Here is a 17,040-nt window from a genome sequence, read left to right as displayed (position 1 = left end):
GAGAGAGAGGACAGCCACTTTTATCAGATGTAGCGGTAACTTTCCGCGGATGCTGCTTTTCGTACTTAGCACTTTGCAACCAAGTGATTTGATAATTGAATGATTGCAACAAAAAATATATATTCGTATTTAAATAAGATATCGTTAACGAGCAATATTGTTGTGTCTACTGTGGAACGACCTGAATCTCGAACAGTCATGGGAGAACACGCAATGCGTCACGAACGATGCGTGTCGTGAGGCCTTGAAAAAAAAAAGCGAGGTCAATGAAATGTTGCGCATCATTTTTCGCGCGTAATCAATATATACCCATTTTTTTTCTACGAAATCAATGTATGTACATCTGCCAATTTATTGACAAAATTGCATTCGTTACCGATTATATTTTATTATCGCAGTATGTTATCTACGAATGGATAGAACCGTCACCGTCTGTCCCCCGGTCACGCATACTCCGCGTGTATCAATAAGCACATTCGATACGTCGATCATATGGAAGAATCCTTGTAGATCTCCAAAGTCTTCGAAATTGCTGCAACGAATGCACTTTTCATTTTCATTTCGCAGCAGAATTTCTGATTCCTGCCTCTCTACTTACAGATATTCGTATTACATCAGAAATGCAGAACGATGGATAAAAGCAAAGGCTATTATCATTTATAAAGTTGCTTGGCAATGTATTTGTGCGTTTAAATACTTAAAATATTTCTAACTGATTTGTTAGCTGTCATGATGCAATATTTCAGCTATTTGACACAAGCTGATCTCTGTTTTACTATATTTTATTTAAATATAATCTTTTCAGGACTAGAAAGATTTTACTTTACTGTGGTTAAATATATAATGTTTGAAAAACAATATATACATGTATATGTATATATACATATAATATCTTTATCTTTTAAGCCTTGATTTAATTCATATGCAAATGTTCATCTATATATGTATATATCTTGACTCATTTCATATGCAAATGTTAATCTATATATGTGTATATCTTGACTTATATCATATACAAACGTTGATTTATATAACACAAGATTTAAAAGATAAAGGTATCTTACACAATTATTTAAGCACCTATTAAAGCAACCTATTACGTTGGAAACAGCGCTAAATTTATAAAATCAAAAATTATCCGTCTCATCAATTGTTTCACATTGCATAGTAGAACATTTAATGACGCAAACCCTACTTCCGTTATATTATAATTCCATCAAAAATTCCATGCGGACATTAATCAGGCCGCGAGGGTACGTGCGAGAGACCGCGTGCGTGCCAGAAGATTCGTATGCGTGACCGTGCACGCGTTTCCTCGCGTCGACGACCCTTTTTTCTCCTACTCCATTTTTTATTTACGGAAAAATTGTATCTTGACCATCGCAGCTCGGTGGTAATGCCGGGCCAATCCGGCGTCAGCTCCGACGGAAATCGCCGTTTGTATTGGCTCGGCGATGATTCACGTCGCTAATCGTGGCCGTGGGTTCGGAGTCAGTGGAGGTGGATGTGGAGGCTTGGTAGTTGCTAGCCGACACGACCGAAGCCGGCTTAGTAGTTGAGCGAGCACCGCACCAGCATACCCTACCCAGCATCAGCACTTGAGTTCCTCCAGTCGGGTGTGTTGTTGCATTATCGATCGCAAACGTTCGTTGAAGAGGCGACGCGAAGAATGGGCATATTTCGCGAGTTTCCTATAGTCTTCAATCTCTACAAAAAGTACAGTTAGTTCGCGGTTGCTGATCGCTCATACGAGACGGGTGAACCTTCTTGCGGCTAGACGCCTTCCATCACTGACAGCTGTAAACACTGAGGTGAGCGCCCTAATACGTGAGTGGCATGCGTTTCAGAAACGAAATGTAAAGACACCTTGGTTTTTGTATTGATCTATCAGGACAATTATTTTATCAGGACAATTATTAATATCATTTTATTTAACATTAATCGATTGAAACGGACTCAATCGAAATTTTATGTTAGAGATTACGGATAAATGTTTACAACATATCATGGATTCTTTAATCAATAGTAAGCATAGTATACATATATCTGAGCATGCCATGATTATTATTCAAAAAATTACAAGCTCTAGAAAAAAAATTATTTACACGATTACTTAGCATCAGGTTCAATTTTTATTCTTTTTATTCGCGTGATATTTTTGCATATATCGCAATTTATTTAGCATATATAATTTATTTGCGCTTTAACGATTACACGCAATTATTTATCTGTCATTTAAGGAAAAAGCGTTTCCTTTTTCTTTTATACGTGGACTACTGGTAATTAATTTTTTTTTTCCGATGAATAATTTATTTACTAGAATAAAAATCAATAGTAAGCATCGTATACATATACCAGAGCATGTCATAATTATTATTCGAAAAATTACAATTTCTGGAAAAAAAGATTATTTGCATAATTACTTGGCATCAGGTTTAAATTTTATCTTCTATGATTTTATTTATTAATTTTTTTTGTTTTCTTCTTTTGTGTGACATTTTTGCATATATCGCAATTTCATATATAATTTATTTGCGTTTTAATAATTATACACAATTATTCATCTATCATTTAAAAAAAGTGTTTCCTTTTTCTATTAATACGCGGACTACTTGTAATTGAATTTTTTTATTTTTCGATAAATAATTCACTTACTAGAAAAAATTGTGACATCATAAGTTACAATGCTTAATCATTTTAGTTTATGATACTGCTAATCGCATTTTGTCAACGAACAGTAGATAACTTCTGCACTTGTATTAACTTGTTTTACATAAATACAGAAATACGTGAAATTGCAACGACACATCGTTCAACAACACAAATTTCTCTCCTAAAAAAGTTTCTTTTTTTAAATCTTGGCCAATGATTGGAAATATAAAGAAACTTTTAATTCGCGGTAAAATACTTTTAACAATTGTACTAATTTATCTCATTAATTTATACTTTAAAGCAAATAAAATATCTGTAATTTTTAAAACATTTTAATTAATTAATTTTAAAATATACTTAGTTGTGTGTATAGTGTGTGTATGTCGTGTAAAATTAAAAAATTAAAGATTATTATAAATTACGAGACGTAATTTAGAACTTATCGTTCGAAACCAGTTTATAGGTCAAACATTTAATTTCAAGAAACAGAAAAAAGATTTGTAACCGGGTAAACCATACTTTGAATAATGTTGAACTAAGCAAAATTTTTGCGACCGATGAATTAATCTCGGGTCGACAGGGCTATCGAATCATATCTTTTTTTTATACCATGCAACTTCGATATGTACAAACGACGAAGATCTTTCAGTGCTAACCGAAGCTCTCATTGGTCATCGTCGAGACTTCGAGAATATTCTCGTCATCAAAGACGATCGGTAATCACCTGTATGTTCCATCATATTAGTTTCGTGTATTTAATCCCTGGTCTTTTGCAATCGTTCATGAAAATCCTTTGGTACTCTTAAATTAATTATTACTAACCATTTATAAATTGTTTTCAGATAATCTAATTATCGAAGGAAGATTATTTTGAGGATCGTTCTGTGATTGCAAAACAAACGCGTTCTTCGAAAATTGTATCAAAATGTCGCAGATTATGTCAGAGATCATGGAGAAAAAGAATGTTCTGCAAAGGAAACCCACTCTGGCCAGACGAGTGTCCGATATGTTTAAGGGTAAATAAACAAGACTTCACGTTTCTCGTTTCTTTTCCTTAGTCATGGCTCTTTCTACATTTGCATGTTGAAATATACTTGTTATTGAACAATTGTAGCAGATTCAGTTGTTTTCTAAACTGGAGATATATCTAGCCAATTAATATCTTGGCGAGCCTATCGCCAACACGAATGATAGTAAACGCATAATATCGCCCGCACTGGTTACAAGCGTTTCTCTTTCCTCCAGATGGAAACTACAGCGGTCCACCGATGCTGTTCCGACACGCATCGATGCAGAAAATCCGCCATTGCTGCCAGAATGTCAACCTGCTGCTATATCTCCTCTACTCCTTCGACAACTCCAAGTCGCATCCGATAGCGCTCAAGGTGCACGTCAGCATCAGCCGTTTCCTCCGAGAGATCACCATCACTCTTTTCGTCGCATACAAGAATTTGCGTCAGCTGATCTCGCTGCGCGAGATCCGCGTCGACGAACCGATTAAAACGATCATCGAGGGACCTGACGACGATCTCGCTAAACTCGCCACGAGCTTCAGCGGATTCGAGAAGCCGAAACGCAAGCCGCATCCTCTGTATCTGGTCGCGGCCGTGTATCTCGTACCATTGTTGCTGGGCTTCCAGATGGTGACCTTATGCGGCCTGACGATTCTCGGCAAGTACACGCCGGGCTTTATCTTCCTGATAACCGCGCTCCTCTTCCTCGGCGGCATCGCGCTCAAGGTGTTGTTACACAACGTCAATAAGTGTGAGAGGAAAAAAGTGCAGTGATCCCGCGTCTCATCACCATCTAAAGACAGTCAAAGAACTGAAAAAACTCCGAGCTTCGTCTGCGTCACGATGAACGTTTGCATAATATTAAGATCGCTACATATCTTGTAATGAGACCCCTTTCCGACAACGTCTTCCATTTATTCTTTTGATGTAATACTTTAAGATTCCTTTTTTATATGTCAGTCATCAATATCTATATGTGCACACTCTGTCCTTTTCTTATAAATTATTAATTGTATTGTATTCTCTTTTTATACATTATCAACACTGTTAAGTAGAATTCGCGAAGAAGGCATCCCCTCGACAGTCTTAAGTACAAGTACATTACTTAATTGCAATAACGCGTTTAAGTGGAAGCATAATTTTAATCTCGTTCTCAAGTGTAATATCGGAGGACCACTTGCATTCTTAGATTTTTCATAAGATGAACATTGCAAGTAGTACCTTTTTATATCTTCTATAGCATAAGACTGAGAATTGTTTTTTAACGTACATATTTGTATGTAATTGTAAATAATAAAACGTGCGAGTGAATGATTTGTAAAATTGTTCGAGCAAGGAGTATATAACGGAATACGTTTATATAGGAACTCGGTACGTCCATTGAAAGTTGGTCCAATCTGTGATGGAGTGGAATACAAGTGATATATCTCGCGGGTACTTGCAATACCACTTAATTACGCGCGATAAGAATTATTATTATGTAAATGCGATTTTTTCGAAGAACACCCACATACACACAATGTGCGCGCATGTGTGTGTGTGTGTGTATATATATATATTATACTATATGGATATATCGTTCCCTACCGAAAAATAAAACTGATAATATGCTTTTATTAATACTTACAGATTTATTTGTATGCGATTAAAACCGACGAGATTAAACTAGCGCATAAAATGACTACATTTAAGCAGCGAATCTGCGATATCGCGGCGCCGTTGAAATACTCGCCGACATTCGCGGCGTATGCGATCACGTGCGCCACATAATTCTGTTCATGCACGCTGTGAAAGAGGTGTGCGTGCGGGCCTGTAAGAGAAAGGGATTAGATTTTTAAAATTCCGAGTCTCGCTCTCGTTTTGCATCGAGAACTTTTCAAGAGCGAAGCCATTTATCTGCGCTCTTGTACTTCTAATATCTAATTAGACACGATATATACCTATAGCGTACACAGCCACGTCCCCACCGCCGTGATAAGCTTCGTCCGATATGATCGTGGCTTGTTGGCTATAAGTGAAGTCGCTGGTGTTGAATTTAGAGGGATCGATCCTCACGGGTTGGCCGTTATCATCCACCGTGTAAGCAACATTGTTCGGTCCGCCCGTGCTGTAGGACAACTTTGTGTACGGTATTCCGTCGTATCTTGATTTCTGTGCGATTCCTGAAACAGTCTCCCGCGTGAGAACGAACTTGGTGAGAATCCAGAATCTCTGGAATCGACCTTACCCAGAACGGATGAACCGCGAGGGCTATATCCGTTGAAGTTCATCGAGTGCGTGTGATCGCTGGTGACTATCACGAGAGTGTCATCGGTGTCGATCATTCCAAGAGTGGCGTTAACGGCATCCGAGAACCGGACGGTTTCTAGCAGGGCTTGAGCGGCGTGGCCGCGATGATGAGCGAAGTCGATCATACCTCCTTCGACCTGGAAGAATCGCATTGATCGTAACAATTTCGCCGAACCATGTGACTAGCATACGATACCATTAGGAAGTATCCCCGTCCGGATTTTTGCAAAATTCGTAATGCCGTCACCGTCATCTCCTCCAGGCTCGGTTGTCCTTTCGGACTTTGTTCACGTTTCCAGTCCATCTCGATATGGCCGTTGGCGAAGATACCGAGCAAATAATCCACGCTATCGATATCGAGCCGGGACAATTCTTCATTGTTTTGAACGACACTGTAAGCCAAGTTTCTATTGGACTTGTCTCGCGTCCATTCAGCGATGAGATCACGGCCGTCCTGCCTGTAGCAAGCCCAGGAGTCTATCGGATCGAATTCACCCGCACTTACATTGGACTTCATCACCTGTCTACCACCGCCCATAATCACCTGTGTGTGTGTGAGAAAGAGAGAGAGAAGTTCAATGTTATAATCAAATCCGTCTCATATAATCATTGCCCGAAATAAAGTACATGAGTAATTCTCTGTTTACTCGAATGCTTCTCCCGGGCTCATCTTCTACTAATTGTCTGGCGATGTCTTTACAACTGGCAGCGCTTTCAGGCATTTTGGATTCGCATTCCCATCTGCGATTCGCGCAGTGCGCATAAAGCGGTGCCGGAGTTGCGTGAGTCACTCTGGTGGTCGTCACGAAGCCTGCAGTCAATTATATTATTTTTCGAAATTGTTTAATTATTCTTAAAATACGTATACAAAGAAAAAATCCGATTTTTCTTAGTTGACGAAGACGAGATGGTTTTTTATCTTTTACTTTCACTTGAAAATTTTTAAAAAGAATTGCCTAATAGGCAGCTTATTAAAAAAAGGGTTCAGGGCTTTAAGAGCAGATGGTATTGACGAAATGGGGGGAGGAAGGAAATCAATTGGATCCGACCTGTCGCTTTACCGGCAGCCTGAGCCCACGCTATAAACGAATCCACGTGATAATTTGGATTCAAACTCGCCCGGCAATCCCCCAACTGCACGTTGGCGTCCACTCCAACCACCTCGTAATTCGTCTTGACTCCTCCGAAGAGAGCGGTGGCGGTAGATGCCGAGTCCGGGACTTGTCTGTCCGCATTGTAAGTCTGCATTACCAGCAAAAGATATATTCGAACACGAGGAGAAAGAAACCTTTCGTATAAAACATGAGATTAATTTAGATACGAATCACGTCTAATGAAAACCTCATCGGGACAACCTTCAGTATCCCGATATGGGGAAAATGTTCCCATGCGAGTCGACTGGTCTCGCCGCCACGATAAATTCTGCTAGCTGTTATGGTGTCCGGACTCATCCCATCACCAACGAAGAGAATCACATTTTTCGCTTTTTTCGTGTTCCAATGATACGAAAGGGATTCTTCTAGTTCTTTGTTGGCCAACCGTCGCCAATGTCGACTGTCTGCGTCAGAAACGGGGCATTCAGTCGTCTTTCTTATTCGAAATCGTTATTGTTCGTGCAAATACGATAACCAATTAAAAATAAACGTTAATCTAACCGAAAATAAATTTCGTATTTTTACAAATGTGAAGAAAAAAAAGATTGGTTTATTAAAAACCTCTGTCGTCAACCAGGAAGAGAAATATTCGTTTTTATTATTGATTTATCGCTTTGAAAGTTTTCTATATATCATGGTTTGGAAGCAAGGTTCATCATATAACTTAAAAATAGGCATTGCGATTGCATATCATGAAGTTTTATAAACTATGTGGCTCTTGTAGTCTCTATGTAGTCTCGTGATGATTGTGATTATGATAACACTTGATGTACAAGTTTCTACATATAATGTATGATGACTAGAGTACCTTCTATTGCAGCGACATTCAGGATTTTCACAAAGTATATATACACGACAAAATAGATGATAAAATACTTCATCTTTTCTATTATTCATAGACTTTTACACTCTTGCTGAGAAATGTAGTAAAACTTAGAAAATGCACACACTTTGAGATGAAGAGATATGTGAATACGTCCTCTGCTGGGATATGATATGAATCCTAATGACAAAAATCGTCTCGAATGGTAACAAAAGATCTCTCATATACAAATTGATCAATTATGTGAAACAACGAAGAAGCCAAGATCGAGAAGGAACGTCATCTCATGCGATTTAGATTGACGTATGGTAATTCAGCATTCACGAAACGAATGCACGTGTACTACAGAATCAATTACGTTGCACTTAGGAAGAGGCAAAAGGATAAAAATGAGAAAAATAATTCTAATTCAGCTAACATTGATCGTAACGTTTTATTTGATTTGTTGTTTATATCTATTATCTTCTTCTTACAGATCGCAACATATCGCGTAATATAATCTCGTATAAGTTTCGTTTCTTTTCCCTTTGTCTGTTTAGTCTTTGAACAAAACTACTAAAAATAGACTCGATAAAATCAACCGCTCAAGCCTTTTTTTCTTTTAAATATCTCTCGTCTTATTTGTCAAGCGCGAGTCGATGAGATCCGAGATGCAGTCGAAGATTATATTGTATACATTCGAGAAGAGGAAAGAGGACACGTCGCCCTCTGAAAATTTCTAAGAAGCTCGCAATAGATGAACCGAAAACGCTACTCGTCCTCTAGCTGTTGGCGCTTATATCCGCTACGATATATAAACATACCGTTACTAATATCAAGTATTCGCGTATTTCGACGCGCTTGGAATATAACGAGTGTTAATCGAACAACCGAGGAGCCGTGAGATCGCCATGAATTTATCTCTACACGTTACTTCCGCGTTCAATGGTACGTTTGGCCGACGAACAAATTTTGATTTCATACAACTACTGCTCCTTGATTTCGCTCGTGACAGTCTCTCAGATCGTACGATGTCTTGATCTCGAGAAAGAAAAAAAATTGTTGCGAAGAGATTTAGGAAGAGAAATGAAAAGGTACAGCTGGCCTTTCGAACAGAAAGCAAACATTTAGCTTCATCTATAGTTTTCTTCCGGCTAACACAAAAGATCTCGATATTTTCTGTAAAAGATAGAAATATGCACGGGACTTCATTCCAAGTTGTTACGCGAGCATTGCGCTGAAACTCGAACGCGACAATTGTGTCTTATCCTTTGTACAGGATAAGGATCGCCGTGTCGATATCGGCCTAATATAAACTTGTCTACAAATTCTGTCTTATATAATAAAGTACGTTAAAGTCGTTCTCGTTACGTCTAACCGTGATATACGCGTTTCGTATTATCGCACAGACGAGACGCGATCGTCCCTCTTTGTCCGCACTCTTTTGTCCTCTCTTTAGCTCGAATATTATTGCCAACGATTACGCTATCCTCTTTGCCTCGCAATTTCTTTTTTGCCTCTTTATTGTTAATCCTCAACTATAATCCTTAACTATCGTGAAAAAGAGCGCGATTTTTCTTTGATAAATATTCGTTCCTAAATAAATGAAGAGACTCTTGACATTTTGCTTTTGATTATATTAATATTCCCGAGATGCATTGCAACGTTATTTATTTTTGCAGATTAAAAGTTAATCTCTCTCTCACACGATAGTTTTCCAGATTTTGCTACGATAGTTGAAGATTGCGATTGTGACATTTTGCTTTTGATTATATTAATATTCCCGAGATGCATTGCAACGTTATTTATTTTTGCAGATTAAAATCTCTCTCACACGATAGTTTTCCAGATTCTGCTACGATAGTTGAAGATTGCGATTGCAAGGATTAAGAAATGCAAGTTGAAGAGATTCGCGCGAGGTCCGTCCGACAAAACCAACCCTCGCTTGCCGCGCTTTTGTCCGGATGCGATCTTGTCGCGAACGTAGGCATTTCCCGTTGGCGTGACTTTGAGAAATCGAATTTATTATCATTGCCACGAAGGTCATCATCGCCAGTATCGCGAGCTTAACGTCGTATGCACGCTGTGCTCGATAAAATTGACTTGACGGTGGCGGGGGATGGCCTCGCGCTTTTTCGCTGCACTCCCGCTCGCTTAATTTACGCTCTCTTCGTTTTCGTCGGGATTCGAGAAAGTCTCTCGCACTCGCATATATATGAGCTCGCAAGGAAAATTTCCTAGATCCTAGATGCTCAATGTGACGATGGTGATCCTCGATTATATCCCGGTTTTTAAAAATCTTTCTGTTTTTGAATTCTAAGTTCCCGACAATTTGTCCACAATCTTGAGAATTTTGATCAAAGGATGGCGACAATGCTCCAAATCGGCCTCGAAATATCGATTTTTCTTAAATATGCGGAATCGATTTTCTTTCATATTTTAGTAAATATAAAAGATATGAAGTCTTACAAAACATAAAAATATTTTTTTAAGTGTTAATACCATCTATTAAGAAATACACTCTGAACTTAGGTCTGACCGTCAAAAATCATATTTTGTTAGCATTCGATCGCAGCTTTTTCATAAAGGGCATTCATATACCACAAAGAATTTTACAAATAGTCTATGATTACATAAGACGAAACATATGTAAAATTGGTAATAATACTGCACAATTCCCGAGTAATAAAAAATAAACTTAAACAAAACTTATCTCGCACTCACAGCACAAAATCTGTTTTATGTTTTGTTGCGTGTTATTTAAAAAGATAAGCTAATTTTATTTGGACGTCATTATTTATTTGTTTTATTGATGTATCAACAATATTTCAGTGCAGTCTTGTTTAAATATAGTTATTGAAAGACTAGAAAATGCCTAAATCATGTTTTTGTTGCTGTATAAATAAAGTAAATATTTCAATACAACTTATACATTTATTAATGTTACAGGTAATATTATCAATTTAAAACAAAAACAATTGGGGCCGATTGGGACCCTTATCGCCATCCATCTTTTATTTAAACATCATCTTTCTTTTTCAATCTTTTTATATGTATCTTCATATATATCTTCTTTCGTGTATGCCTTCAAGATGCTTATAAACCAATCGAGAATCCACATTCATCGTATGTTTTTTGTTTTTTTTTTTTTGATTGCTGAGTATGCCGTACGTGTCGGGCTCGTCACAGTTGGGATCGATGCAACGGGTATATAATTGACGGTTAACGTTACACGCTAATTAGTAGCATTGTCGAATTAACCTCATTGTGATTGTATCGTTAATCACTTTATTATTCCGCTACTCACTGATGTAGAGATAGAGAGTCAGAATTTGGGTCGTCTTAAAATGGAACAATGAGGTCCAAACGAGAACGCCGATTAAAATTTACTAATTACTACTGATATGTGCACGATCGATTATAATATACATATGGAGTCCAATTCTTTTCAAATGCTTCCGCATTCATTTGTTTTTTTATTTGTCTCAGCAACGCTGATTCCTACTTTCATTGTGTCTACTTGATTTCTAAATCGTCGAACCATACCATGAGTTTCTAAGAATGGGATACTTTTTTTTTAATTTTTAACTTTGCCTCGTATATATATATGACAGAAGAGATTACGGGAATTCTTAAATAAACGTTACCTTGTCCTTCACTGTTACATAATTTTAATTACACTTAATATCACAATTTTAGGAACTAAAATTTGTACATTGGTATGGCTCACGGCTTCTACGAGATTCTACATCGTATATTTTTATATCGTAGCTTCTTAAAACACACCGTCCGATATTTGATTATCTTTCATTTGTATTAAAACTGTGCATCGAGCTCGATCCCACAGAGCGATTGAACGAAAGGACAAGAAATGGCATTTGAGACTTTCTCATCCGTCCCGCTATCATAACGCGACAGCTCGTAACAGCTTATGGCTGCCGAAAGATTTCACGCCCGCTTGCGCTTTCTTCCGGTTACAAAAGAAGTATTGTCATTATTATCAAACCGTCATCGCGCGCTATTAAATGCATCGCTGAAAATAACATTGAATTTCCCGTCGGCGAAATTGTCACCGTGTCATCTAGCTGATAGATTTTCGCCTCAAACTACTTCTCTATTCACTCATCTTTTTTGATATCGAGATTTGCGCAAGTTAATCTTGACGTGTAGACTTTGTAAAAAAATTGCTTTTGATTTTTGGCTGCTTACGGGAGACTCGCGAGGCAATAGACAATCAAGATTGGGGGCAAAATTTAAGGTCAAAAACTTTTGCGTGTCGTGTGTATGTGTGTGTGTGTGTGTGTGTGTGTGTGTGTGTGTTTGCATTTATCTGTATATGTGTCGATGACACAGGGGTTTTCGTCGTTAAAGCTTTTCAGCGCATAAGTGTCATGTAACTTGCGTTCTTAAAATTCTGCACGAGGAATCTATTGAACGTCGTAGAACATAGCAATTTCATAATTAATTGCTTAATTCGTTTAGGTAATAGTTGCTCGCGAATTGTCGAGCGAGGAAAAAGGGTCGAACCAAGGGTGATCGATAACAAGAATTCCTATGAGCCTACGAATTCACGAACAGTAACGAGACACGCGCTGCGTTTCAAAAATTTTTTCTGCTCTCTGTGTGTCTATTTTTATATATAATTATATATATATATATATGTATATATATATTTATAAATGTGTGTATATTGTACTATATAAGACTATCTCGTTATTAGGTATATACCTTCTCGCACATTTTAACAAATCGATCTTATTAGGCTAACCCTCGTACGACTTTGCTCGCGGCACGAAAGTCCTTCGCGTCTCTTCGCTTGTGAATCTCTGCAAGTGTATTTACAATATACGATAGATGATGGGAGAGTATTTGATTGTGGGGTGCGAAGTGAAAAGCGAAGAAAAATGCTTGCGATTCCTTTTTCTTTTGATCCAGTGGCGAATTTTCGGAAAAAAGGCTGTAAATTTTCACGTTGCGTCTTCTTCTTTGGGAACTCCAAAAATCAGATTACTGCGCTTTTTACGTATTATCTCAAAAGTACACCAGTTCACACGTAAATTATTCTAATAGAGTCACTATTAAAATAGAGAGAAAAATTTGATTTATATTTTGCAAGCACTTTGCCCTCCGCGCGATTCTCTAAACTGTTAAGATGAGATGTTGGAGCATGCTGTAAATAAAAAAATCGAATGTTTTTTTTTCTTCTAATTTCGTAGTCGACGACTGGTCTAAATTGACTGGAGGAACAGGATTATCGATTATCTCGAATTGGCGGTAGGCGATTAAACGTCGCGGCGAAGATGCTCGTCGCGCAAGCGAATCAACTGGGAATTGGATGTACTTTATAGGATGATTTTTATAATCGTAGAGATCACGTCTGCGCGACGTCTTTATTAACTCTAAGATTTTGTCGGGTGTTGAGAGAACTGAATGAAAATCTCATGGCAGATTTTGGCAGAATGTGATTCAAGTAAGTTTCAAAAGATGAGATACGATTTTGGAATAATTTGAAAAAACCGACAGGAGTAATACGATTGAAAATAATTCGCTTGGATTCTAAATTGTGGCGCTATGTTCGAGTTTTTCCTATCGATAATATTATTAGTCCGCGATAACTCGATATGACAGATTACTAAGTTTGGCCGCTTCTAGATTTTTTTTTTTTTTTTAGGTATACTTCCTCTCACCGTCTTCTCGCGAACCTACGAGATGACGAGTAATTCGGGACGAGTTACGGACTATTCGAGACAATTCCTCGCCGGCAGTTGTCGAGATCTCCCATTCAAGCAACAAACAAGCCGAATGAATATACCGGATGACCTACCTCGGATTTATTAACACCGACACGATTTCTATAATCGTGCCGAGTGCTCGGAAAACCGTTTTCGCGCTAGGCCATATTCATTATTTGATAGCTGGCTGCTGGAATTTTCAAGAGACGACATCCTTTACGAAGAGCGCCACTTAACATTTGCAATTGCATCGCGAACATCCGCGACCCATCCCGTACACGATATCGATCCTCCGCGGCAAACAGGGTACCCGGAAATATACCCGGCCGTTTATTTCGTTCAGGTACGCCCGTACGCCTACGGCAACGATCGGCCTTTCATCTCGAGATTTCTGCGCGATCACAATCGGAGAGAGCTCTACTTTTCGTCCCTCAGGAGGGCCTCCTCGGCTTCCTTCCGCCGTGCTTTCGCTTCCTTCTTCGCCCTCTTCTTCTCCTCCTTCGCCAGCTTCTTCGCTTCCTTCTGCCTGGTCTTTTCCGCCTTCTCCTCCTCCTTTTGTCGCGCCTTCTCCGCCTTCTCTCGCTCCTTCTCCCGTTCCTTCTCCTTCTTCGACTTCTGCACTTCCTGGACCACCGACATCTTCGGCGTCGACGCCGGCCGCTTCGATGCGGCGCGGCCGCACGACGATGCCGACGAAGATGATGTCGACGTAGTGACACCGGACGTCGTGACCCTCGGGCTCGGTGACGTTTCCAGCTGGGTCACGATCTTTTGAGCACACCTGCGAACGCGGATCAAGCACGTATTGCAAGTCATGAGTCTTTCCCGGCCGATTGTGCTCGAATTGAGAATCACCGAAATTACCTGATCCTAGTGGAGGCCTTGCCAGCACGATAGTCCCTCTGGAACTCTTTGATTGGCGGCAATCGGCGCTCCCGGATCTCCTCCTCCTCGCTGATTTGTTGAACCGGATCCTGGTACTCCTATTAATTTTGACAGATTAATCGTGCATGTATTGCAAATATTCTTCTTTGATACTAAGGGAAAACCATTCGAAAAGAGTATGTTATTCTCAAATTGTATATAAAACGCTTTGTATCGGATATTACACGACACACTGCTAACCTGAATTCGCATTTTCATCGATTGCGCCTGGGAACGTCTGAGAGTGGCGCCTATGGGTTGCCGTACCCTCGTAGGTTTGCCGAGAGCGGAACTTCCGGTGCTATGCGCGGACGAGGAAGTTGCCGATGAGACGGAAGACACTCCTACGCGAGTGAATTCAGAGGCGTCAGACTTATCATTGTAATCGCTCCAACGACAATGTAAACTATGCGTGCAATTTTCCCTGAGCTTTGAACTACGAACCAGAAATGGAGGACGAACCGCTGGCCATCGAGTATAAAGAGGCAGAGGCTGGTACGCTTCCGGTTCCCCATCTGCCACCGGGACCGGATACACCGGCGGTTACACCCGTGCCCATGTTGTACTCTGATGCGCTTTGAGGCAGTACCCAGGATTTTCCCGACATCGAATACTATAAGCGAAAACAATCTCAATGTATGATCGATACGCATTTCTCTCAACGAGATATATCTGTAGCGGTTACGATGATTAGCGTGTGAAATTATGATTATTGCGTCAACAAAAAAAAAAATAAATAAACAACTGATTAAATATAGTGATATAAATTCAATTTTTTATATTTAACGAATAGTCAGCAAACGTGCGAATTACACTTTGATGAGTTAATTGCTGCAATATTTGAACCGAATTACGGCGTGACGTTTAAGGGAAAAATATTTTGAACAACTTCAGTTTCGGCAAAAGTTGTTTTTAAATATCATAGGGTACATCGTGTTACACGGTAACCAAATTGGCTGCAAAGGCATCGTCCAACGCTTTGAGAATCCGCTCCAATTAGCAGCAATTTCGTCGCGATCACGTCAACGAACACATGAAATTTATTGACGCGTCTGTCACATCAAAATTTTTTACATGGATGTAAAAAAGGAACACGTTAAAACGAATTTCACGCAGGAAGCTTCCTAAAGCGAGCGGAAAATGTTTAAACGAGTGGGAGGATATAATCGTATATTCGCGAGGAGATCCCCGTTTAAGATCAAACGCGCAATCTGCACTTACGTCACGCGGAATGAGAGTCTGCTTCAGCCGTAGGATCTTGGTTCTGCATATAACGCATCTTAGCGGCAGGAGCCTCTGAGACACTGCCGTTTGTATCGTCTTGACGAAGCAGCGTCTGCAGACGAAATGTAAAGATAAAACGAGGACACCCAAAGAAAGAGAGAAATTTTCTTAGTTAGAGATACGTCTCGAAGAAGAATAGCTTCTCTTTAAGTATAAATGTTACTAAAACGCTGAGTGTGTGAAAAGTAAAGTTAACCGCTGAAATTTTAACGTAAGTCAAAGAAATGAAAAGAGCACAGAGTACAGAATACAGATAGAGAAAGAGAGAGATATGAAAAACTGTAAGCTTTTTCGCTCACCTGCACACCACTCGATGCCCACACGGCGCTGTTTGCATCGTCGCCCTCGCGTTCACACATATGACGCACTGAAAAAGGGAAAATGACGAAACATTCGTCAATATTACACTTAAAAAAAAATGTATTCAACAAAAAATTTGTTCTTTATTAAAAAAAATTATTTAAATTTTTATTTAGATATTTGCAAAGAAATTAGTTATTTCAATCAAACAACAAATATATTTGGATTGGTAAAATATAAAATGAAAGCAAAGTATGCTTTTATTTGCAAATAAAAAAAAGAATTTGTATTTTTATCTTTATTATATCAAATTACTTCCTTTAAAGAAACATTTTTTTAATTTTTGGCTGCTTGTTTCAAAAACACAGGTTTTCTTTATTTTAACAAATAATGGTAATTATTCAGAATCACGGCTCTACCTGCAAATAGGCTGCAAATTTTTTTTGTTTAGAAAGAAATATAAATAACCATTTTTAGTTGGGGGAGGCCCAAAAAAAAAGTTATAGACCAAAAAAGGGTAATTATTTCGAATAAGGTCTTTTCTGAATTTTGACAAATATGATCGGATCTCTCGGTAAAACTTTTTGTTGTGACTCCAACAGTGATAATCAGTCGGGGGAGCCCGTCCCCCATCAACCCCACCCCCCCAAAAACAAAAAATCCCCAAAATTACCGAAAATTAGGTAATTATGTACTATAAAGTTCACCCCACAACCCAAACCAAATTTTAGTTTTAAATCAGAAATAGGTTTGGGTTAGGTTATATCTTCCGGAAGAGGAGGCCCCCTCCGTAGGGAGAAGGCGGAACCCACTGTGTCCATGCATATACTTTACAATGCGAAGCGAGGTTCAGCCCAGAATTGTTGTGTGGATGGGAAAGTGTATGCGTG

General features: G+C 38.9%; 3 protein-coding genes across 6 annotated transcripts in view; 1 reads left to right on the top strand and 2 right to left on the bottom strand.

The window, feature by feature from the left end:
• Positions 1–1,498: 1,498 nt before the first annotated feature.
• On the top strand, positions 1,499–5,129 carry LOC115246149. Of its 3 annotated transcripts, none has more exons than XM_029824791.1 (3): positions 1,499–1,811; positions 3,495–3,668; positions 3,898–5,129. In XM_029824791.1, the coding sequence occupies exons 2-3, from the start codon at positions 3,578–3,580 to the stop codon at positions 4,437–4,439; spliced, it is 633 nt and encodes a 210-aa protein (XP_029680651.1). In that variant the 5' UTR covers positions 1,499–1,811; positions 3,495–3,577; the 3' UTR covers positions 4,440–5,129. The 3 variants fall into 3 exon arrangements, with proteins under 3 accessions (XP_029680651.1, XP_029680652.1, XP_029680653.1); XM_029824792.1 differs by lacking the exon at positions 1,499–1,811 and adding an exon at positions 3,280–3,378; XM_029824793.1 differs by lacking the exon at positions 1,499–1,811 and adding an exon at positions 3,286–3,368.
• Positions 5,130–5,259: 130 nt separating this feature from the next.
• On the bottom strand, positions 5,260–8,070 carry LOC115246148 (alkaline phosphatase-like). Its single transcript, XM_029824790.1, has 8 exons — positions 7,917–8,070; positions 7,310–7,512; positions 7,004–7,196; positions 6,602–6,765; positions 6,151–6,498; positions 5,893–6,091; positions 5,606–5,827; positions 5,260–5,475 (listed from the first exon to the last, which is right to left on the bottom strand). The coding sequence occupies exons 1-8, from the start codon at positions 7,987–7,989 to the stop codon at positions 5,297–5,299; spliced, it is 1,581 nt and encodes a 526-aa protein (XP_029680650.1). The 5' UTR covers positions 7,990–8,070; the 3' UTR covers positions 5,260–5,296.
• A 2,971-nt stretch (positions 8,071–11,041) lies between these two features.
• The window catches only part of LOC115246143 (fl(2)d-associated complex component-like), a 30,121-nt gene continuing 24,122 nt past the window's right edge, over positions 11,042–17,040 (bottom strand). For both annotated transcript variants that reach the window (XM_029824784.1, XM_029824785.1), the window contains 6 exons: positions 16,150–16,217; positions 15,788–15,902; positions 15,011–15,179; positions 14,768–14,910; positions 14,507–14,625; positions 11,042–14,423 (listed from right to left, as the gene is read on the bottom strand). In XM_029824784.1, coding sequence (XP_029680644.1) covers positions 14,060–14,423; positions 14,507–14,625; positions 14,768–14,910; positions 15,011–15,179; positions 15,788–15,902; positions 16,150–16,217 — 978 coding nt within the window. In that variant the 3' untranslated portion in view covers positions 11,042–14,059. The remainder of the gene's footprint in view (positions 14,424–14,506; positions 14,626–14,767; positions 14,911–15,010; positions 15,180–15,787; positions 15,903–16,149; positions 16,218–17,040) is intronic.

The sequence above is a fragment of the Formica exsecta genome, unplaced genomic scaffold, assembly GCF_003651465.1.
Source record: "Formica exsecta isolate Colony F162 unplaced genomic scaffold, ASM365146v1 scaffold139, whole genome shotgun sequence".
Lineage (NCBI taxonomy): Eukaryota > Metazoa > Arthropoda > Insecta > Hymenoptera > Formicidae > Formica > Formica exsecta.
The sequence above is the reverse complement of the archived record's forward strand: the minus strand, read 5'-3'. Positions and strand labels throughout refer to the sequence as shown.

Coding starts and splice junctions, on each gene's coding strand:
- LOC115246149 (XM_029824791.1), top strand. CDS start 3,578: ATGTCGCAGATTATGTCAGAGATCATGGAGAAAAAGAATGTTCTGCAA. Junction 3,669..3,897: donor AGTGTCCGATATGTTTAAGG/GTAAATAAACAA, acceptor TCTTTCCTCCAG/ATGGAAACTACAGCGGTCCA.
- LOC115246148 (XM_029824790.1), bottom strand. CDS start 7,989: ATGAAGTATTTTATCATCTATTTTGTCGTGTATATATACTTTGTGAAA. Junction 7,197..7,309: donor CCCATATCGGGATACTGAAG/GTTGTCCCGATG, acceptor CTGGTAATGCAG/ACTTACAATGCGGACAGACA. Junction 5,476..5,605: donor CGTGGCTGTGTACGCTATAG/GTATATATCGTG, acceptor TTTCTCTTACAG/GCCCGCACGCACACCTCTTT.